Genomic DNA, 25,057 nt, shown 5'->3' with positions numbered 1-25,057 from the left:
TAAATCATTCATTATCTTATTTATCCAGGAACTTATTCCAGCTAATTTTATATACTATACAATACATTTTATACAATGATCTGTTTTTTTGTTTTTACAAACATAGTCTAATTTTAATTAAAAAAACAGTTAACTATTATTGAATGATACTGAAATATCAATAATAATTTAATTTTAAAATTAAAAAACAATAGCATACAAAAATTCTTTGCATTGCATCTAAAATTCTATATATATCAATTATAATTGAATAAATAATATAAATTTATAAAAAAATATATCAGAGATAGATAGATTATTATATTATTATTATATTATATAGATAGATAGATTATTATATTATAATTATTTATATTTTATATATCATTGAAATATCATTAAAAAAAATAAATCTATCAACAACAATACGCATAATACGCATACGGATACATGAACGAAGAGAAACATAAAAAAAACATCATAAACACGAACCGTATGATAGAATTAAATATTTATTTAAAATAATTATGTTGTAGATAGAGAGAGGGAGAGAAAAACACCGGTATTAAAATAAATAAAATACATATGTATGTAAACTTGCAAGCAAACAATTAACTGTTTAAAAGTAGCAAATGAAAATATAAATAAGTTGTTAATGTTTTCAATTTTGTCTTTGCACTTTGATGGTTTTCCATACTGACCATGTTTTAAATTTATCTATGTGGTTTTTAAAGTTTCTTGACTGATAGCTTTGCTCACGTTTTTACTCACGTTGTTGATCGTTCCATCGTTCGTTCGTCAGTCAATACGGCATGGGGCGGCCACAGGCGAGAAAAAGACATCATAAAAGTTGCGGGCCTACGAAAAGAAGACAACGTATTAAAAAATGTACTAAAGATTTAGATCAAATTCATTTCGATTTAAAACCTGTGTATTCCAACTTGTTAAATCCAACTGAGAAAAATGAAGACCTTCCAGGAGATGGTCAACACTATTGTTTATACTGCGCGTTGGTTTTTTTTAATGTTAAAATAAAAATCTGTTTTTTTTTGACTATTTTTTTTATTTTATAATATTTAAATTAAAAATAAATAATCAAGTGCTGATTATGTTGCACACTAATTGAAAGACTTAACTTTATTAATTTAATTAATTAATTTTAATTGGAATTTAATTTCAGGGTTGGTTTTACTATAAAATGCATCTTAAAATAAACCTAATCACCAATTTTGTTAAGATCTGCTATTAAACTGTCAGTTTAAAATTAAACAAAAGGGTTCTTAACAGGCAGTTTTTTGTATATTTTGTTTTCACAAAAATATAGTGCTACATCTAACTAACTATTATACTACTATACATTATATTTTATTATAACATATTATTTTATTATATATTATAAAAGGATGCATATGAACATTTTTCATTAACATTTGTCAATAAAAATTGCCCATGAATATTCAAATGGAAGGGCCATGTTTGAAAATTGAGATAAAAAAGTTTTTTTATTACTTTTGTTTTGTGGTTTTCTATTTTCAAAGATTTTTTAAGAATTTAAACTTTCGATTGACTCATTATTTTTCAGACGATATTTTGACTCAGATGATGTTTTGAAAATCCACTTGAAAACAAAAGCTCACAAAAAAAGGTTATTTCTATTAATTTTTCAATAGAACATATTTGGTTCATGACAACATCATTTGTGGCCAATGGCATAGCCAGATATTTTCTGTGAGGGGGCTTGAATTTTTTAAAACTATCAACCTTTTTCTGCTTATTAAGCAATTTTTATGCAATTTTTCTATTAAAACTGGTTGTTTTGTATAAAATGTTACTTTTATTGTTGGAGAGGCTGAAATAGTTCTCAGTACAACTTTTTGCAAATTTATATATTGATTTTGTTCAATTTGCCTTTAACTCTATATATTTAGTATATTTTCAGTTGTGAAGACCTCTTTACCTTTGCAGTGTATGGTCTATCTCCAACAATTAATGTTTTTTTTCATTTACTCAAGAACCGTTTTCCAAAAAAGCTTTATCAATTTCTTTAGTGACATTCATTACATAGGTAGATAATGATTGGGTATAGCAGTGGCAGAATTATTAAAAAGCTTGAAGTTTCTTACTTCAAAATCTTGATATACGTTATATTTAAATATGTAAAAATACAGAAAGTCTCTTTAATTTTAGGTTTTATTGGATTGAAATTTCGGTTTAGAATTTTTATGTCAGCATTCTGATTGAAGGCTTCTAGTTATTTATTATTGATTTGTTTCATTCCTAATTTCAAGAATACTTTCAGCATACACTTATATTTTCATTTAATTTTTAAAACATTGCTTGATTAAAATTATTTAGGTTGAAATCTTTAAGAGTTGAACCATACAGTCAGAAGGAAGCTGAAAGAGCTGCTGGGATGGGTTCCTTTTTAGGCATAAAAAATGCAGAGATTTTCACTGAACCAACAAAACTGGATACAAATACTACAAAAAAAAGTGAAGAGCCTATAGATGATGTATAAAAACTGTATTCACACACACAAATGTTGTTTGACTAAATTTTAAATTTATTCTTGAATGAAAAATTTTTAACATAATTAAAACTTTGGTAATGTCATGTAATTATTTATGGGTTTCATTTTAACTTCTCATAGACGGGAAGAATACAATTATAGTCAGATTCCTTGCTTAACTACATGCTGTGCATAATTTTTTAAAATTAGTATTTTCCTCAATAGCATAAAATTCTTAAACTTCGCTTCTAAGTCTTTTAGAAACGAGGTTTAGGAGTTTAAGAACATCAGACATTGGTTTGAGTTGAACGCCGTGCCGAAATTCTGTGCATACAAATTTAGTATAGGAATATTTTAAAGCGGTGACAAGCGTAACATAAGAAGAAGCATGTGAGCTAAGCGCAACCTGTTTTTATAGAAAATAGGCATACAAAAATGTAATAAAATTTTTACGTAATATAAGCCTGAACGTTGATATGACTAGGACGAGTTAAAATTTCAATCGATCCTCTATTACTTTTCAACTTCAGCCTCCACGAAATTTAATTTTGATTTCCTCTTAAATTAATTCTATAAATATGTAGATTAGACCGTACGCTAGTAGGCGTTAAAAAATAACTTTAAATGGAAAAAAAAATTTACACCAGTTGTTAAGTTAAAATTCACAATTCTCTTGATGAAAAAGTGTCGGTCACAATCAGTAAAAAAATTGTACAACAGACATTAGACTAAATCATTTGATTGTAATTAACAACGACAAATAATGGAAAAATAACAAATAACATCCATAACTGATTAATTGGTTTAAAAATTCCTCCCAAACAGATCATTTATTGTTGTTTTTTTGAGATCTCGGTTTCTTTATTTTCTGAAAAAATTTTGTTATTTTTCAAATTTCAACTCATTTAGATTTTACCATTTTATCAAGTTTCATTTAGCAGCAGGTCATTTCTCAAAATGTCTCTTTAAATGGTCATTGCTTCTTTATACTTGGTTGGTTATTTAGTTATTAAGCATTCGCAAACTAATCACGTGGATGATAGAGCAAAAAGATATTTGCAAGTAGTTGTGAAACATAGAACATAGTCGAAAATAAAAAAATATGTTAGGCAAATAGATTATTATATTATTTATAGATTATATATTATAACTAATCACGTGGATGATAGAGCAAAAAGATATTTGCAAGTAGTTGTTAAACATAGAACATAATCGAAAATAAAAAAATATGTTAGGCAAATAGATTATTATATTATTTATAGATTATATATTATATTTCTATTTAAATATTTTTGCGTATCATGAGTACAGTTGGAGAAATAAAAAAATAACCTTTCAATGAGTTACTGTAGTCATCATCATTTTGATTGAACTCATTGTCATACATGTATTTATCAATGTCTTCTAGAGACACAATTTCCTCGTCTTCATCAATCACTTCAGAGTCAATGCAACATAAAATATAACAAAGAAATGATAAAATGAAACTTGGAACAATGACTAGAATCAAAAGAAGCCACAATGATTCCTTGTAAATGTTCTGCATATTATGTTAAACATTTGTGAATAAATTTAACAAAATACATTTAAAAAATAAAAGTGTTATGATAAGTTGCTCATCAAGAAAATGAAAAGAAACATAAAATTATTGTATATATATTAAATTATAAATGATATACAGATACTAACGAGCAAAAAGTTAACGATGTTGTAGAGCATATGCTTCAACAGTGGAATTATTCCTTTGCCTCCATACGTCTAAAAATAAAAATGTTGAAATTAATAATTCTAAATTTTTATATAGCATTCAGTCATCTAAAAATCGATAGCAATTTAAAGTTTTAAACCATCTAATTTTTTTGTTCTCCAAAATTCTTGATCGCTACTCTAATATAATTTACTCTTCTATATTAATCATTTAAATCCTAATTTTAAAATTAATCCACCGCAAATCTATGTTTGTGTAAATTCATTTCTCATTCCGTTTAACAATTTTATAACATTAAACGTAGCTATTCAATCAAACCACTTCAGCTTTTAAGCTCTCAACTCATTTTCCAGCTGCTGATTGAATAAATCACTCATGCAATTGATTAGATAGCTTCTTTTAATATTATGTAAATCCTAGAAACAGTTAAGTTGAAATTAAACTCTCCTTAACAGAAACGTTAATATTCTTTCTTCTGCATTACTCATAGATGTCAATCAGTAACTATAGAACCATCATCAATGATTAAAAAAAATATTCGTAGAGAAAAAGATTTTTTTAAAAAGTAGTTGCAAGTTGAAGCTTTGCAGAATTTAGGTTCCAGTTCAAAACTGGATATGTTTTTAATAATTTAGAAATGTGTTCAAGAAAGATTTACCCAGGTTCTTATTATGCAGGCCTAGTATGAAGAATGCTACTCAAAATAGTCATATTTTAAATAATGTAACAAAAAATAAATATAAATTTTGTTTTGAACAATCTTTTTTATTTTGATCAGAGTACAAAAATTCTTAATCTGAAAACACTAAAAAATTATATTAACCTCGTAGAGATCCTTATCAACGCCATTCATAAAACTCTGAACATCCTCAAATGAAAGCATGTGCGACGTAGGAAGATAATATAAATGATTTGATGTGTTGAAGACAAAGACGAATGGAGGGTTTGCATGAGACATGATAAGATTACGTCCGGTATCTACATCTCTCAACCATACAAATTGGTACCTGTGAAATGTATTCTCGTCTTTTATTACGTAAAATTCTCTGTTTTATATAAGATTGTGGCTTCGATTTTTCGCTGAATACTGTGATAGAGCATGAAATTTTTACTGGGTAACCAGAACAAAGCAAACATAATGGCGTCCAGAAGAACGCCTCCTGTTACTTCGTCTGAAAACTAGAGAAAAGGTAAATCGGTTGCACCTTGTGAAAAGTTGCTCGTTATTTCCAATTTCTAAAATACTGTCATCGTCAGGAAGGCCGTTACTAAACAATGCCCATCCAGCATTTTATTATTTCAAGTGATTTATTTAATGGTCTCCTACTCTATTATTATTTGTATTATATATTTGAATACAATCTGATATCTAACACTAGTATCTACTTAATTTACCTTCTTAACTAAATAGAGAACCTTAAAATCATTAGCAATGACATCGCGTTTGAAATTATGAGTAATATATAAACATAAAGACAGCCGAATACAAGAATATTAAAAATAATTCAAAGATAGTTGCAGGTAAGTTAAATGAATTTATGTAAAGAAAAAAGTTTTATGACGCCAGAAATGCAACAAAAAGCGTATAGGATGTAGGCAAATGGTGAATAATAAAATAAATCAGTTAAAAAAATATTAATTACTATAAAGTATCATCAAAAGAATAATGATGAAATAGTTAATAACCTTTTATTGAGTTTTTCCGTTTGAAGAGCAACTTTTGAAACATGATCATATAACCTTGTTTTGATAGTTAATAAATGAATTAAATTAATAAGACAACCTAGAGATAAGATAATTGAAAAATTTTGCACTTTGTGTAGTAAGAAAAATATTATCAATTGACGACATTTTATGGCAAATGTCATCTTAAAATGTACATGATTATGACGGTCTTAAAATGTACACCTGCTATAAAACATAGAAAATTACCGAATAGAAAAAGCAAAAAAACTGCATCGTACATACTTATCTTGTTGTTCATTAACGTAAATGAACAATAATTTGTTCAAGGATGACATCTCGTTAAGACCAATCCCACCTACAGATGCTACTAAATTGAACCTTTCTTCATTCATCCAATCCCCTAGACCGTTTATATGGCCTAAATGGGATAAATAGAATTAATTGTAATAATAATTATTGATTATTATTATTAATTAATTACCAAATGTAAATAAAGCCAACAAACAAAAAAAAGGATTCAATACTATACTCTTGTCAACTAGAAAAGGTTTATGAGAATTTAAGAATTGTCAAACATGAAAAGAAGACTTTTTTACAACTGTTTCATAACCTTCATACTTATAACTAATACTAATCTATCTATAACTAATACTAGGTAACAATCTATAATTAATAATAGGTAGGAGTAAATGCTGGCAAAATGGAGAATGACAGAAGTTATGTGTTGAAAAAGTTGTGTGAAATTGGCGAAATTATCTAAATAATTTAAAATGTTGAAAATTCTCGAGTGCAGTTTACGGCAAAAGTGTTAAATGAACTTTTCATTACACATATATTATATATAAATAAATATAAATAACCTTCAAATACTTTGTGATGACCATCCTTAAACACCAAAATCGATGGCAACGATTTTTCAAAGATTTTCTAACAAGTTTAAAAATCAACGTTTAGATATCAAGCAATATAATAGGTTTATAATTTAATTACTGGCATGATATTGTATCCAATTTACAAAAAAAAACTGAAGATAATTTCTAAAAAAAATCTAATAAAAAATTCAACATCTTTAAAATATTGGTGTCAAAATAATATTAAATTAAAATAAAACTAGTAAAATAAGAAGCTGTGTCAGGAAAGACATAAAAAATATAAAGAAGGACAACCTCTGGCAGAGCGTCGGCGTTCATTGAGTAGAAATAACTGCTGATAGTGTATTTTTCTGCCAACGAAGCATAAATATTCTATAAAAAATGGTTTAAAGTTGTTTTAATTTTAGCATACAGTTAACAAAATTATTGTATTAAATAGTTAATACAGCAATTAAAATAAAGCAATAAAATCCTACTATCAAAGTTTACTGAGTGCAAAGATGCATGATAAATTAATCAGGAAAAATTAAAAAAACACTTCAGAAAGTTTCAGAAAAAGCTAAAAATACAAATGTATCAGGAAAAGGATATTAAATATTTTAAAGCCCAAAAACTAACAAAAATGCTGCCAAAAAATCTTGTATACGAAAATTATGCAAAATTTAATAATTTGTCTCTTAATTAATTGGTTTCTAAAATGCCAAAACCATTATTGGTTGGGAGTCACATGGGTTAAAATTGACTTTTAACCAGGTCTTATGCCATGTGAGAGCAATTACACAACATACCTACATTGAATAACTTTCAACTTCACTGACATAATTCTTATCTTCATCTTTCTTCAGCTCAGGATCAAAAATGTACACAAAAATGACGTTAGTTGACGAGTGATCAAGAAGTTCATTAAAATCTTTTTCTTTTTCTATGTGAGATACAGTCGGTCTGAAAATGAAAGATTGTAAATAAACTAAAATAATAAAAATGACAATATTTATTATTATATATAATAATAATTATTATTATAGCATCATTAATGTTTATCTTATCAAAATTATCACAACTAAAAAAACTGTTACCATCATCTGTTATATGTGAGAAGTCATAAGATAAAAAGATATTAAGCAATTTCCATAGTTTATATAACTATACGATACAAATAATTGAAAATTGCTGGAAAGAAAACAAAAAATTTATTGGAATGGTATTATAATTGTATATTACCCGTACGCCTTTTTAGCAAATTTGACCAAACTTTCCTTCGTTCGTTCCCCGTTGTAAGTGGCAACTTTTGCCCCATGAATGCTAAAAGGTAACAGTATTAGGTGTATTTAAATGAAAACATGTTTCAATCTTCGTATAAATAAATTGCACACACACTCCAGATACAAATCTTGTCGAACTTCCGTTCATTTAAAATTATATGTTTCAATTGAACAAAAGTTCAACAAAATGTTTAATTCTATTACACTAACAGAATTTTGATCATTTGTCATTTGTTTTATATATCATAATGAAAAACGTACTAATGCAAAAAATGTTATAAATTACATTAGAAATAAATATATAAATGAAATTTTAAAAAAAACGTTTATAAAAAATATAATTTTTTATTCATTATTCATCTAGTTTATGTTCATATTAGACGAATACACCGACACCCTCTATTAAACAGTAAAAAGCAGCAGTTCACATGAAATCTCTTACAGATTCACTAGAAGAGGCCTGTTACAAAGACTATTCAGTGGAAATCCATAGCTGACCACTGGCATGCATATTTATATCTGAATTCAAACTTGGTAGAGGCATAACTTTGATTGAAAAATGAGCTGCATCAAGAAAGTGTGACTCAAAACGGTGAAAATATTTAAATGGTACTGCTACTCCTCTGTTGCATAACCATCAGTTCAAACTTTTACATGAATGAGCAAGTGAAGAGGGTAAAAAATTATTAATTTCTAGTCCTACTGGAAAGTTTAATTCAAAATAATTGTTAACATGTTCACTATTAAAATTGTGTTTTTATAGAACAGTTTAGCCAGAGATGCTAATTTTTTTAAAAATTTGAATAAATACATGAATAAAATAAACAATTAGCAGTCCTTGGCATATAAATTTGCTCGAGTCATGTAATTTTAATTAACAGCAACAAATTATGAATCCCAAAAATATGGTTATTACATAAAAATGTTAAAGTACAAACAATTTGATGGTTGGGTAGCCTTTGACATCATAATGTGAGGCTAGTGTTGGATACTTTGTTGCATCAACCTTTGCAACAATCACAGCTGTATTTTTCAACTCTAAATAAACTTGGTGATATGTTGATTCTAATTTCTTACAATGACCACACCAAGGAGCATAAAACTATTAAGTGAAAAAAATGTATTGTTATCATTGTACTCATTCATAAAAGAAAAAGAAAAGTTCAATAACAGGGCATCAAGAATGATCTCATGTTAAGATAATTTTGATCCATGTAGATCCATGTACATTCATGCATAAACAACTTTTGCCAATCAATCCAGTGTTGATAGTAAAATAAAAAAAAATAATAAAAGCTTAATAGGAAAGCTGACAAACCTCTAGAAGCCAAGCATAATTCCCTTTCTTCTCAATAAAGCTAATATCAATCAAGTTAAAAAAATTATTGCTTAAAATTTTTTTGAGTATAAATATAAATATGAGTTATGAATTGTATATCTCATCATCATCTTCATTAACGTTTATAGACATGAGCTTTTTTACTACATTTCAAAAACGTTTTTGACCCAACACAAGCAGCAGGCAGATAGATAGCAGTTGACTGTAGGTAGTACACATAAAATATGTGTAACGTGTGATGTAAATGTATAGCATGTGACACAAAAATTTAATCATGATTAAGTTGAAAACAACGTGTAAGCAGTTTTGTTTGCCAAAACAGCATAATACAAAAAATTAGGTGGAAAATATAATTCTTCTTAAACAAAAGTAATTGTTTTTTTAAGATTTCAAAATTTTAGGTGAACTAACGCTTAATAATCATTTGCAGTTGTAATAACTAAGCACACTTGGGAGAAGGTATTTTAAGAATACGATGGTAATGACACAGTTCCCAATCAAATAAAAAAAATACACCAAGATGTGTCAACATTTAGAAACAGATATCTGGAATAGCTGAGTTAAAGGCCTAAAGCTCTGGTTGGTTTAATTAAGACTTGTGCTTAGAAAAATTGTTTAGGATGATGAGGATCTGGATGATAATAACACAATTATTGCCTCAAACAGTTCAATCTTCAACTGTAGTTATTAAATTATTAATTAACTAAAGCTGGTTATTCATACAAATTAAAAAAAAATAACAAAAGATAAAACAATACCTATCATCAGCTTCAAATATCTGTCCATTGATGAAAATGAAACTAACTGCAATGTAATGTAAATGTAACATGTAACAGATTAACATAAGAATAACTTAATTTGTAAATTCAAATTTTGGTAATAAAAATGATCACTAAATTTCTAATGAATGCTCTTTTCCTTTTGACATAACACATGTCACAAATGATGATAATAAATAAAATAAAAAAGAACAGTCAACAAATTAAACAAATAGAAGATAAAATAATATATATATTAATATAAAGATTTATTAAGATTAACAAATCAAACTCATATGTGATTTCTAATTTATTTTAACACCAGAACCAGTGATCACTGGTTTGGATAAAAAGATTAATTAAAAATATAAGTCAACAACCGAATAGATGGAATGCAAGCAATATTGTCCTTTCAGAATCCATTTTAAAAAAAATTAGCGCAATTTAAAATTAAATCAGATTAAACCTCCAGACCAGTGAAGTTAGCAAACGTTGAAAGCACCATATATTGATTTTTTAACGTTACCTAAGTTAGCAAGTATAAAATTATGGACCATTATGTTCCGGTATACCGGCACGTCAAATATCCAGCAACACAAAGTAATTAAATTATATTAAAGTTCATTAATCTATTAAAGTATTTATTATTACATTATTTTTATTATGAAATTTGATTTATATGACTACTATCTCCAGTGTTCGTGTTACTAATGTTTCAGTATCGATATAGTCATGGATATAGTCATGATTATATATATCCATGAATAGTTTGCTGTAAGAAAATAAATGATTTCAGTTTTAAAATATTTTGTGGTAATATGGAATGTAAACTTAACAAACCTGTTTTACAAAGCTAAAAAATGTTTAAAGCATTACTTTCCGGAAACAACTATTCGTTCTTTTTGATGTATGTTAATTTGTCATTATTTTTACTTCATTAAACAGTAAATTCATACAAAATATATTACCATCACCAGACGATTGGCTTTAGGGCTCAAGGTGCAATGTTTAATTGTTTTTTCACAGATAATTTTTTTAATTTTCTAAGTAAATTTTGTTTTTCGGGCATTTTTCTTCTCCAGTGGTTTAACCTTTTTTCCTAATGTCACTTTGCATTACCTTCCTTAAGCTCAATGTGATAATTTTACAGTAACCAAGTTTCGACTTTTTAATTGATTTTTTATAGAAAATCATGCATGCAAACATAACGCCGTTTCGTCAAAGTGTTAAGCTTCATCAGGCACAAAAATATTTCTAATGAATTGAAAATATTTTTTATGAAAAGAAAACTAGAAATAACATTAAAAAATAACTAATAAAAAAAGCAAGTCATTTTTTAAAGCATTTTGAATATTTATATTTAAAAATTGCCTAATAAACTTACCATTAAATTAATCAATGACAAAATGTGCGAAAAAATTTGACAGTTTAATGGTTCGTAACAAATTTTTTCATTTCAAGGTAATAAAAGAATACACGAGATTTAAAAGCTTACTTCGGATGGTATATAAATTTAAAAAATACATTTCTTAATTATTCTAGAGAAAAATGATGTTAAAACTTAATATCGAACCGACAATTTGTTGATATTTAAGTTAAAAAATTATGTTACATTGCAATAAAATATTATACAGGGATAGAATGTACTATTACAGTGCTTGAAACTTCGTCGTTACCCATTCTTTATTATCGTCAACAAATTCATTGTACGTTTCGTTGTTGAATGGATGATTGTGTTGAATATTGCTGACTCCGTTAGTCATTAACTGCCTGTCATCGGAGAATGTGTTGATCATAAAATTATTATAATCATTATTTGGTTGATTTAAAGATGATGATGGTAATGTTGATGATGGTGAAATGCATGAATATATTTGAGTGTGGCTATAAATAGGTGGAAAGAACAATGAAGATGAAAAGGAGGATGACGATGGCGACGATACAAAACACTGATTGAATGCTGTCGACGTGCCAGAAGAAGCAACCGACTGTAAGAATTGCGTTCGCTGGTAGAAATGAGTTTGTGGTGAGGCTGGGACCGCGGGATAATAATAATTCAGATCTGTTGAGCAATATGGAGATATGTGCCGCTGATAATAAAAGGATGATGGGTCTGCTTTTTCTGTAATGTTGTGCTTGGAATTGCAGTTGTTTATTACAATATTATCAACATTTTGAAAACTCGGAGAATTATTTGTAACGTGTGTATTATAAAGGGCTGATGGTTTGTCGTATAAAAATTGGTGATTGACCGATGTGGGATTGTCCAAATGTGATGCCGTTGTTACTGAATTGGTGTTTTTTTTGCCAACGAAGGAATGTTTTTTCATTGAAGGTAAGCTGTAGAACGCTGGCTTCTCACTTTCATTTTCATAACTTCTTACTTTACAGGTCTTTGTAGGTTTGTCAATTGAGGATAAAAATGCTAAAGTCACATTTGAAACAGATCGATGTTCATTTTTTAAATCAAATGGATATTCATTGATTTTCAAGTTTTTCTGTGATGCTATCGCGTCTTCATTGTTGTTCAAATAATTGCCACCGTTTTTTCTAATTTTTTCATTACTCTGATCGTCACCAGTTGCTTCTTTTTTACTCTTGAGTTCAGATAAGTAGCTGTAATTTTCATTGTTCAATTTTTTGCGTAGTAAATCAAAATCTAAATAGTTTGTACGCAAATTTTTTGCGCTTTGAAATGTACTATTTTTATCACCACCACAACTGTCCGTCGATTCAGTGAAAATTTGTTTACTACTAAACTCATCATTTTTTTCTCGGCACAACAAATAGTTAGAACTGGAAAAGCATACGCAAGGCGAGTTTGAGCATTTGTTAAGAATGCCACTGTGAATGTCAGGAGGTGTCGTCATGGAAATTTTATTGCTGAATTTGTGGTAGGACTGACTGCTGCTATCTTCCACTACATTGTCTGAGGTTTTCTGCTGTTGTCGACATTTTGCACGTCTGTTTTTGAACCATACCTTCAAATTGATATTAAAAATTTTATAGCTTATCTATTTGATATAAATAATGTACTTTTCAAATAACATGATGTTTTCATTAAAAACATATCTATGTGAAACAAATCATTTATAAAATATTAAACTACATTAAATCATTAAAACGGATATTCCATGTTAAAATATTTTTCTAAATTTTAAATAGGCCAAACTATTTGTAAAACATCAAACAACGCCATGACGTGTACGTATGCAAGGCAACGGAAAAACTCCGTGGGTTTCTTAATGCAAGATGTTCAAGTTTTATACAGATGGACTCTGCAACTAGAACATTTATTCGTTTTCTCTAGTCTAAATTATTGTTATCTCTTTCTATTTCAAATGACTCAGAAAGCACAATCAAACCTTTTAAAGTTCTCCATTATTCTGCTTCTCTTGTTTCTCGTATCCCACTTTTTTCCTTCATTTTTCCTTCTCTCGTATGTCTGCACTGCAGTAATTTACCAATTTGATATAATTTTTTGTCAAACTAGACTCTTTTTAGTTAAAATTGAATATCATGATTTGATCCATCTATCTCTGCTAAAGGTAATTTTGATATTCCAAAAATTTTCAGTTTTTAATATTTTTGATGAAACGTTCTTTATTTTGTTGGACCTTACGACTGGAACTTGCTACTCCATCATATTACTTGCTGAAACTTTTTACATTTAATTTCTTAAAAACATAAAACCAAGCCTTTCAAATACATTGCGAGAGCTCTAGCGTAGTTGGCAGTTGTTTTAAAATGCCTGAGTTGAATCTGTTGGGTAGGGAGGAAGGAGCTCCATTCCTTTCCACCTATTTACCGTTCATACTTGCTTTATTCTTTTTAATTCAGATCCATAATTCACATTCTTTATTTTATTATATGTTAAACCTTATTTCAGTCATTTCAATATACTTGCATGCACGCCGATACGTGTGTATGTACATTTTGCAATGTATGCAAAAAGTATGTATACAGTATAGATAAAAGTTAATTGACTGTGTAGGTAACTTTGTAAATTTCTTGTTAGAAAGCTAACTAAAAAAAAAAGAAATAACCTGCACTCTTGATTCTGGCAAATTTATTTTCATGGCCACTTCTTCCCTCATGAAGATGTCTGGATACCTCGTCTTCTGGAACAATGTTTCCAGCACATCCAGCTGGGTTCTCGTGAAAGTCGTTCGTTCACGTCTTTGTTTACGAGAATTTAATCCTAATATGGAAAATAAATGAGATTTCTCGGTTGAACTTTTAAATGTAGAAGGATAAGTGTATATATAAAAACGAATAAAGAGCTCGAAAACTTTGTTTTAAATAAAAAATTAATAAAATTTTAAAAAAGTTTTGCTAATCGAAAAATTATTTAGTTTTTGTTAATTAACTTTTTTAAAATTATGTATTGGATTATGATTTTGCTTCATTTCTTGAAAAATAATTAGATTTATAAATTCATTCAAAATATTGTAATTTATGATCGGCAAATTGCTTAGCAAATAAATAGATTTCAGAGCTCAGCACACAGAATTAAAATCAAAATAATATTTCGTACACGGGGTCAGCATTTCAACTTACCTACTGGTCGAACTTCAATTGGAAAATCGCAGTTTTAATACAATTTTCATTCTAAATTCTTGTTTAATTTATTATATGACTATTTGGTTTTAAATAAAATATATATATATATATATCACAAATATAATCTTATATGTAGGTTATAGAAGAATATGTACATAAAAATGTTAGAATCACATATGTTGTAATTTTTTGTCTTGGAGGAACAACCCTAATTTTTTTTGTCCCACTTTTCCAAATCCAAATGTTAGTGGGGGGTGACCAAAATAAAAGTAATTTTGTTCACAAAGTTTTATGCAACTTTGTTCAGTAGATTTTAATTTCTCTACGTTAGTGCAGTAAGTTTGTGAACGTTTTTTATTTAATGAACTTATGGTAAGAAATTATGATCGTCTGTTGTTACCTTTTTGTAATATTATCAAATGAACAGTATTCCCTTTCTATACAATTTTTTTTTTGTCGACAACTGCAACACCTACCACATATTAATTTTAGCTGTTAAATCATGTGAAAATGTCAACTGCTCACAAAACTGACCAAATCATTTTAAAAAATCTATAAAGAATGTCAAACTTACGAGTCCACTCAAAAACATGAAACTTTGAATCTACAATGACAATGAAAATATAACGAGTAACTCTGAAATAACTCTGAGTAAATATGAGTTTCTTGATGTAAAAATACGCTTGGAAACTGTCGATAAAACTTGTATGTGTAAAATACTTAGCAACAATGCCAACGTAAAATGTTCAAACAACGACCACACATTTAGAGCTTGCTAAAGCTCTCTTCATTAATTTAAGGCAAGTCCTAATCAGCATATAGAAAGTAATTACTACTTTATGTACCAATAACGTTAAAAAAATTAATATAAATTACGCCAACGAGCATGATAGCACTCTACATACGCCAACTTTGTCAGACACAGAGAACTAGTAACATAAAAAAAACTTGCTATCAATTAATCAACCAACCAGCTAACAGACCAACCAACCAGTCAGCCAACCAACTAATCAACTAACCACCCAACCAATCAAACACATATGTAATATATATTTATATATAACGTGCAAGTGTATAACGGCATTAATGAGGACTGTTAAACAGGTTAACAAATGAAAACTTATTGAATAAAATACATTTACACGAATCGCAAAATGTTTAATCAAAAAAATCTCCGAGGCAAAATAATGGCATGATTATTTCAATGCAAAAAATACTGAATGAATGAAAAATTTAATCAAAATTTTATATGCTCCGATGAGCATGAATCTATAAATTACCTATAAACATTCATCCATTCATTCATACGTAATGTACTAGAATTCCTTCCTATCAATGCATTTCATTTCAACATACTTCCAAGGAAGTAAAAGCATACAAAAACACATACGAGTTTTTTATATTTTAAGTTAAACTGAAACAAAGCATGAATTAACAAATGAAAAGTTTTCAGGCGCAATGAATTTAGTCTAACATGTATATATTTATAAACATTCTTTCCTGCACAAACATTGATTACGTACTAAACTTTAAAAACAAATGCCTTCGGAAGTTTAAAGTCTAGAGTGGGTACGGAGATGCACCAAACCATGGAAAAAATATCTAAAAAAAAGGTTTTCACATATTTTACTTTTACGTCCCAAGTTAATATTGTTTATACTAAATGTAAATTAGCTCTACTTACGTACAACTCATACATCCTCGTTTATACATTCGTGAACTCTGTTCGGCTACATCAAGCTGTTAACAAATCGTCAATCGTCACCTACAGTTCTCTTTCCGTAAGTCTGCCAGCCTACATTCGTCAACAACCATCTACCATTAACCATCTAAACATTTTTTACCAAACTCTTCAAGAAGCGACTTAAACATTTTTCTTTGAACAAGCTTTTTCACAAGTTACTATCGGCAGAACATCCAAGTGCCCCTGAAACTTTGCATAGGACTCTGTAAACTAATAATAATAATAATAATAATAATAATAAAAACCAAAAGAAGGTTATCAACTTTAGCATTTCAAAAATAATTTTCCATCACGAAATTCTGGATCAACCACTGGTGCCGTTTACACGAACCATTCCTCACAAAGTGTAGATTGGTTCATGTTTCTAATTGAGACATCACTCGTTATAAAACAACACTGATCATCTTGAAGTACTAATGTTACTTATCGCCTAAATATGTTCGCACGGAACGGATTGAAATGTCAATCATACCTTTTTATTGTTTGATTTATTTTATTATTTATTCATTTTATTTATTTTCATTAATTTATTTCTAAAGGCACATAGTATTCATTTGGATTGAATAAATATTTTGAACAATATACGGTTCAAAATTTTCAAGACAGAAAAGAACATTGCAAATATTATATATTCGAAAAAAAAACAGTTAAAACCAATTCCACGAATAAAACAGATGTATTAATTTTGAAGAAATTAACTGCTTGCCGTAATCTTTACATTACCATCTTTACCAGTTGTGTTAGAAAAAATTGTACGAAGAATAATAACAAATATAATATTTTTAACACTAAAAAAGCATGCAGAATCAACGCAGAATTTTAGAAAAATAAAATTTAATTTTTATAAATAAAACAACAGCAAATAAACGCGTATGTAGCTGGTAAAAGAATACAACAGAAAATAATTTATAAAATTTCACAAATGATTGAATGTTTGGAAACAGCTCTCATGTTTTGCCGAATGTTTACATCAAAATTCTCTTTCTTTCCCTTAGTCGAAATAAGTCGGTAACTTGAATGTCGCATGTTCTTATACGTACGCAATGTATCGTGGTGAGCGAATGAATGAGTGAACAGTGAATGAATGAGCAAATGAACAAATGAACGCGTTAACGAACGAATAAAAGAATGAATGATACGACAGACTAATGAATGAATGAATGATTGAATATATAAACATCTTACACAAGTGTTTTGATTGTATTGTATATGATTAAAAAATTTATGGAAAGTTAAAAATAATCTTTACTTTGCACATCGCTGCTTTGTTGTTGTTGCTGCTGGTACGATAGAGATTTCATCGAGGTGTTGTTAGATGGTGGTGATGACGACGACGACGACGATGATGTTGATAGTGTTGGCGTGGTTTTCTCCCCTTCGTTTGCTTTTTGATGGAAAAATAAATTTAACCGATGTGGAGACGGAGTTGAAACTGACAAGGCAGCAGATGGCAGTGGAAGGGTGGGAGGCGAGTTGTGATTGGTTGAATTGTAGCCAATGGATTGATAAGGATAATAATGAAAATAATTATAATCTTTACAGGAATCCAGTTTGATGATTTGACGTGTCCTGAACCTTCAAAATAAAATTGTTTACAACCAACAAACTTTTTATTTCCAATATTATAACAACGCTAAAAATTATGAAATTGCTGAAGTGTAATTTAACTCTGCTGTACTAGTTTCTTGTCAATTTGCACATCAAATAACTGTTGTTATTTATACATTATTTGAATTATTTTATTTCGTCTAAATTAATTTCCAGAAAGGAAAATAAGAATGAAGACCACAAAAAAGAACTTTGATGCCATGTAAAAAGCAACGAAGAACATGGCAATGTTTTGTAATATGGATGTTTTAGTAACGCATTCTGTTGAGCTAACAGATCTAGTATGAAAGCTAGGAAAACTTTTTCTCGAGTGCCTGAGAGATTTAATTGAAGATCGGTAATTAATATTTAATCTGTTCTGATGTAAATATTTATTAACACCATTTAAATGAATTTGCTGTGATTTTTCTTTGCGGCCCATAACAATAAAATGGCATAGTAAATTCCTCCTTGAGTTGTTGATCAAGCACATCGGCTTCAAACCGTGTTTGCACAATGATGCAGTTGTAGAATTTAATCCGATTGACTCTGTGACAAAATAAGGGGACGTACGAGAGGGGTATTTTTTAGAAGTTAATAAACGGAAAAGAGAACTTGGTTGATTCATCATCAGGCGATTGGTGTCAATGAATGTCATATTCTTAACATTTTTTAAAGCGGCCTTTGAAATGCCCGACTCAGTCGGCGAGCTGATGGCTTTATCAGAATTTCTTGCGAATAAATTAGTTAAGCAGTACAAAAAGGCTTTAAACAGTATAAAACAGTAGCACATAAGTTCCTCAATCATATTGCAAAAATGTTTTTAAATGTTTTCTGTCGCAAATTATTAAATTTGATTGGCTTAAATACCACTATTATTATTTAAAATTAATGGTTAGTGTCTTTGAGGACTTATATTTTTGATCCATACCACACTAATGGATTTGTTATTGTTGACAGTATTGCTTACGTCACAACTTTACATCACAAAAGTCTTTTCAACGCTAAGTCAGAATCTTCAAACATTTTGCGCGCAGTCAATTTTTTCGGTGCGCTAAACAAAACTTACTTCTGTTCTTATAGCATTTGGATCATTATAAACATTTTCAGAATTCATTCGGCAAAACTAAAGACAAAATATTTTTTTTTACAAAAGTAGAAATTAATAATAAGAATGTTCTTAACACCGACCAAAACAAAATAGTAATTTTGGAATACTATAATTTGTATCTCTACTACTGCCAAATCAATCTTAACGTAATGTTAATTTAATTTAAGACAATTTTTACATTTATTCATATATATTATATATATATATATATATATATCACATACAATGTGTACGTTTTTAATTATTCCTTGGATGTTTCCTGCTCTGGACGACGTGTTAAAGTTGAAATCTTGTAGAATATTTTGTTAAATTTACATTGGTCGACCATTCAAAATTTAATTGACCCCACAACTACACGTAACTTATGTGAGGTTGTTGTCCAGGTGCAAATATCCTACGTTGAAGTGTGTCCATTGCTAACAAACGCCGGAAGACCAGCACCACAACGGCGCGGCATTAATAAGTTTTTAAGAAATTTGTATTAATCAAATGTAGATTGATTTCTGTGCTGCGAAATGTTTCTTTACACACTCACACACACGCACGAACACACACACACACACACGAATACACGCGCGCACAATAAAGAGGTTGGTAATTTTATTGTAACATTTGTGTTTCTTTTTTTTATTTAACTTTTTTATTTAAATTTTAAAATTATCAACTATGCAATAATACCTGAGACAATTACGTTAATCAATGCATTAAAAATATATTATTCAACTATTAATTCATTGAATCAGACTTGATGAAATAATTTATTTATACAAATCTCACTTTTGTTTAATTGCATGAGCCCTGTTGTTTCAACAATTTTTTGTAAATCCAACTTGTAACAGATAAATCCTTTAAAACTAACAATGGTTTAAATATTTAAAAAAAATTGTATTCGACGGTAAATTAAATCTGTATGATAAAAAGAAAGTAAACGTTTTTTTGATAATTCATTAACAAACAATTATGACTCGATTGATAACCAAGTATTAAATTTATTGCTTCATAAAGGCGATTGTTTATTATGTTAATCTTTAAATAAATCACACACCGTAATAAATAATCCTACACTTGTTCATATATCTGCCTACCGAGAAACGATTTGATTGACAAGCGTTTGGGATGGCTTAACCCAAAAGTCAAATATTACTGGCTCATTATTATTCATTGCATACGCCTATTTGATGATTTATACGAGCCAGCGCGTTTGAATACGTCGTTTGTAGGTCAGTAAGTATATGACACCGCACCGTTTCCTATGTCCGCTTGCATGTATGTTTATTTACATTCGTCGATGTCAGCTTGTGTAACTGCCTTGTTGTCATGTCTTTTTTACCTACTTAACAGCTCATGATGATTGGGAATGTTGTTAATACCACGTTGAGTGGTTTAACAACATTTTTGAGGCAAACAGGTTTTATACTTAATTTGAACTTTTTGAGCAGTAAGAAAAATAAATCTTGTTAAACAAAAAATCATATTTAGACGGTTTTGCAGGCGTTGTTTGTTAAATTAGAGTCTATTAAACCATTAAAACTTGATATTGACTTGCTCATTAACAGCAGTTTTTGTTATGCATAAACACACTCACACACACACACACACACCAGACACGCACTCACACAAACACATAAAAACACCCTAACACACAAACACGTACAATAGAGTATTCTATATATAACGTTTATAGCAAATACGTATATATTTATAAATATTAATTTTAATCTTATTATGACAACTTTGCTTTAAAATATGAAATGTTTTTATTAATTTATCTTCAATTGAATTCAGATTCATGCTTTGAAAATTTGAAATCTTTACAAAACTTCCACGAGGAGCAAACACATGACGCCATTTATTGAGCAATGATCCAATCGAAAAAACTATAATGCATTCTATTATCGATTTGTTATCTTTTTTAAATAAATGTATAACGGATGATAATTTTCAACAAATTTTTAAATTAATAAAATTTAAAATAAATCGTAAATTCACCCATTTGTGTCAAATGCATTCTCGGAAAAAGTAATATGAAAAATTTGTTTGAGTCAGTGAGCGGAAATTACTTTTTTAAAAACAACTAAAATGTCTAAACGTTCCCAAACATTTGTCTGTTTAAAATTTCAATCGACCATAAATGAATAAAGTGAATAAGAATATGTTATTCGAGCAATTGATTAAACGTCAACTGTTTTTTCTCTACACTCGGCTAAAGATCTGGTTAGATGCATTAGGTAGGTATATTAAATTCTTATATTCGTGTCTTGCCTGCGTTATATTTTATCTGTTCTACATAATTAACAACCCCGATTGTGTCGGCTGTGTTGTTGTTTATATTTCTAATTATGTTTTTAAACTGTTTGTTTATAGAACTAAGTTAGGAACGGGATTGACTCTTATGAGTTTATTGAATGCCTGCTAAGAGCGTTGCTGTTCTCTTTGTTAAGTAATTTCATAAATATGGAATATGCCAGCTCTAAGGATTATGAGATTGTCAGTGGCGTATCTAGGGAGGAGTTTCTGGAAGAAAATATTGAAGATTATGTGTATAATATTGGGCAAAAAAAAGGTTTTTTAGCTAAGGTTTTCATTCCTTTCTCAAAACGGGTATGAACGGGAATTTCAGAAAATTACCCAAAACGGTCATTAAACTTAATTTTCTAATTATTTCCTCCACCGAAAAACTCTAGATCCAGCACTTGGTGTTGTTATTTCTTAAAGATTCGTCTACATCTAACAGTTTTTTCTAGTAGTATCATACTTTTGAAGCTTCTTTTTTATTTCTTTGCTTTTGATTTCCAGTCGTTCGACTACGAACTTTGATGCATTGTTAACAATGAACACCCATAATGTTGCGATCAAGTCTGTATTTTCATAGCCAGTAATTTATGAAACGTTTTTAATGCATCTTTTCAACAGACTTGAGTCACTTTTATTAATTGAAACCTTAGTTTTTTAAGAATTTTTATCAACATTCAGTGATATTTTTGCTAAAACATAAATTCAAGTTCACATCTTTCACGAATAGTTTATTTTTAAAATTGTACCGTCAAAGTTTAAACATGAAATGATGATTGACAACTGAGATAATAAAACAACAACAATTCAATGAATAAACAAATAAATGTAAAACGTTTAAATCATCATTAATAATAATAATTAATAATAATAGAAATAACAAAAGCAACAACTATTCAACACGTGAAACTTATCAAATCCTCGTCATAAAACGAACCTAGTGAACCCTTGTGATAGTCTATTGTTTGCAGTAAAGTTTTCATTCACTCATTAATTTACTTATTTTGTCTTCATTTATTCTTTCGTCGTTAGAAGAATCTATTTGTTTACTCTTCACTCACTCACTCACTCACTCACTCACTCACTCACTCACTCACTCACTCACTCACTCACTCACTCACTCACTCACTCACTCACTCACTCACTCACTCACTCACTCACTCACTCACTCACTCACTCACTCACTCACTCACTCACTCACTCACTCACTCACTCACTCACTCACTCACTCACTCACTCACTCACTCACTCACTCACTCACTCACTCACTCACTCACTCACTCACTCACTCACTCACTCACTCACTCACTCACTCACTCACTCACTCACTCACTCACTCACTCACTCACTCACTCACTCACTCACTCACTCTCTCACTCACTCACTCTCTCACTCACTCACCCATTCGTTTGTTTATTTGTTCATTCGTACGTTCGTTCATTCATTCGTTCGTTCATTCTTTTATTAGTTTCTCTGCAGAATTATTCGAACCGATAAAAAGCCATTCGTTTTATTAAATTTTAATTAAAACATTTAGCATTATCATTAAAGTACTTGTACATTGCTTTTCAATAATTTTTAAATTTAACATTTATTATCTTATGTACATTGTACATGTTTTTGAAATAAATAAATATATATAATATATATTACATATATTATAATATACATATATTATATATATATATATATTATATTATTATATATATAATATATTATATATATACATATATACATTATACACACGTATTATGCAAGTGTGTGTTCGAGTGTGTATGTGTGTGCGCGTTTGGGCAATTTTATTATTAAATAAATGGCATCTTTCTTGCACAGTTCTTTCTTGCACAGTTCTTTCTTGCACAGTTCTTCCTTGCGTGAAAATGCTTTCATCGTGTTCCTTCCTTATTTAATTACAATTAAACTTTTGCGCCAGGAAATCTGTGCCATCCACACCACACAGCGTACAGAATGCGGACTACGTACATCAGCATGCAACTTCGCATGCACGGGCAAGTCCCGACCGCATCATATGCAAAAGACGTGATGACAGATAAACCTTGAGAGTTGGACAAATATTAATAGTATTCGAACAAAGGAGGCAAGATATGGCGGTTCTAAAAGATGCTACGAATGAAAATGCCATCTCAGTTTAAAAGCGCAACTAGGTTTAAGATGTCCATCAAAATTCACTGCTACGAAATATTCTGGTCCAACTGATGAACTTTCATGCGCCAGAAGAGTTAGATGGAAATATCTTGCTTTTAAACCACAGAAAGAATAATTGCTATATGTGAGACACTGAAAAATTGTCATGGAACTGATTGATTGAAAAGGTTTGTAACCAGGAGTTGAACTGAGGCCAAAATAATAACCTTGTGATGTGTTACATCTTTTTGGCTCAGTAACTTTTTTTTATGTGCAAAATTTATGTGACCCAAGTATCTTCAAACAAATTTTACATAACAGTAATTCATCTTCGGAATCATTAAGTTCAGGTCCATTCAAATCTTTAATGGTGATGGTTGAACAAAACAAACTACACACACACAATACACATACATACACACAAACAGACATTTTTCATGTTTTTAATGTGATTGTATGCGGCACTATTATTGTTCTAATATAAAAAAAACTTCAAATTCACTGATAACTTAATGATTAACAAAAAAATAATTAAAATATATGAATTGAAAGGGCAATTCAAAAAATGCATTAAAGACATTAATAAAAAAAGAGCATCATATATATTCAACGAAATTTCCACTGTTTGATTAGGTTTAACTACGTAGATAACAACCACTTAACGTTAATAATAATAATTGTGCATGCCATTAATTAATGATCAATGTTATTGTATGCGTCCGCACAGCAAACACACTTGAATACGAATACGATAGACATCCATACATTCAGCGGCTTGATAGCTCGCCATACAATCGTAGATACATAAACATATGTAGAGGTATGTAATATGTTTAACAGAGTCATACAATCGTACGTTCAGAGATATATAATATAAGCGATTGTTTGGTGTTGTCTGCTTGGCTAAACTTCATACTCAATGAACTTATCTAATTAAGAAACAAAATGGATCTGTGATTATGTGTGTTTCAGGCAGAGCCTGTCCTTTTTAATTTGTTCTTTCAGCGTTTTCTAAATGTTCACGCTTTTTATAATTTAAAATTAGGGTTGTATAAACTCTAATCACATAATTACGGGATTGTATCAAAACTCGAAACAAAATCACGTGATTAGTGAAAAATACTAATTGTCAAACATTTAATTGGAGGAATAAATATATACATTTATTCTCTCGTACTGATTAGTTTTTTATATCATGTAAAAAGCGCGAGTGTTTACTCCAGATTGTTTTAAAAATATGATAAATTTTTAAAAAGCCCAAATTAACTTCAACATTCGTACATAATGTGCATTGCAAATTTTTAAAATTTCTCATCTTTTTACAGGAAACAAAAAGTTTTTCGATGAAAGTGTCTTTCATATCTGAAAGTGTATCATTTGAAATTATTTAGATTAGCATCCGCTATTTATATTTTGCCAATTACACAGTGAAGAATTTGTGAAAAACAAATAAACGTATATTTTTGAAACTTCTTTTGTTCGAACCAATCAATTAAAATCAG

General features: G+C 29.1%; 3 protein-coding genes across 3 annotated transcripts; 1 reads left to right on the top strand and 2 right to left on the bottom strand.

Moving 5' to 3' along the window:
* Positions 1 to 791: 791 nt before the first annotated feature.
* Positions 792 to 2,497, top strand: HELRODRAFT_70596 (hypothetical protein; the record flags this gene model as incomplete). The annotated part of the gene is made up of 3 exons (XM_009032890.1): positions 792 to 988; positions 1,562 to 1,624; positions 2,335 to 2,497. 3 exons carry the CDS (start codon positions 792 to 794, stop codon positions 2,495 to 2,497), a joined length of 423 nt encoding a protein of 140 aa, XP_009031138.1.
* Positions 2,498 to 8,941: 6,444 nt separating this feature from the next.
* Positions 8,942 to 9,118, bottom strand: HELRODRAFT_71140 (hypothetical protein; the record flags this gene model as incomplete). Its single annotated transcript, XM_009032969.1, has 1 exon — positions 8,942 to 9,118. A coding segment is annotated over one exon (177 nt), but the record flags the coding sequence as incomplete, so codon positions are not given.
* Positions 9,119 to 11,762: 2,644 nt separating this feature from the next.
* On the bottom strand, positions 11,763 to 14,396 carry HELRODRAFT_70729 (hypothetical protein; the record flags this gene model as incomplete). Its single annotated transcript, XM_009032912.1, has 2 exons — positions 11,763 to 13,094; positions 14,160 to 14,396. Coding segments are annotated over 2 exons (1,569 nt in total), but the record flags the coding sequence as incomplete, so codon positions are not given.
* Positions 14,397 to 25,057: the final 10,661 nt, after the last annotated feature.

This window comes from Helobdella robusta (genome assembly GCF_000326865.2).
Source record: "Helobdella robusta unplaced genomic scaffold HELROscaffold_9, whole genome shotgun sequence".
In the NCBI taxonomy this organism is placed as follows: domain Eukaryota; kingdom Metazoa; phylum Annelida; class Clitellata; order Rhynchobdellida; family Glossiphoniidae; genus Helobdella; species Helobdella robusta.
This window is presented reverse-complemented; position numbering and strand designations above follow the sequence as displayed.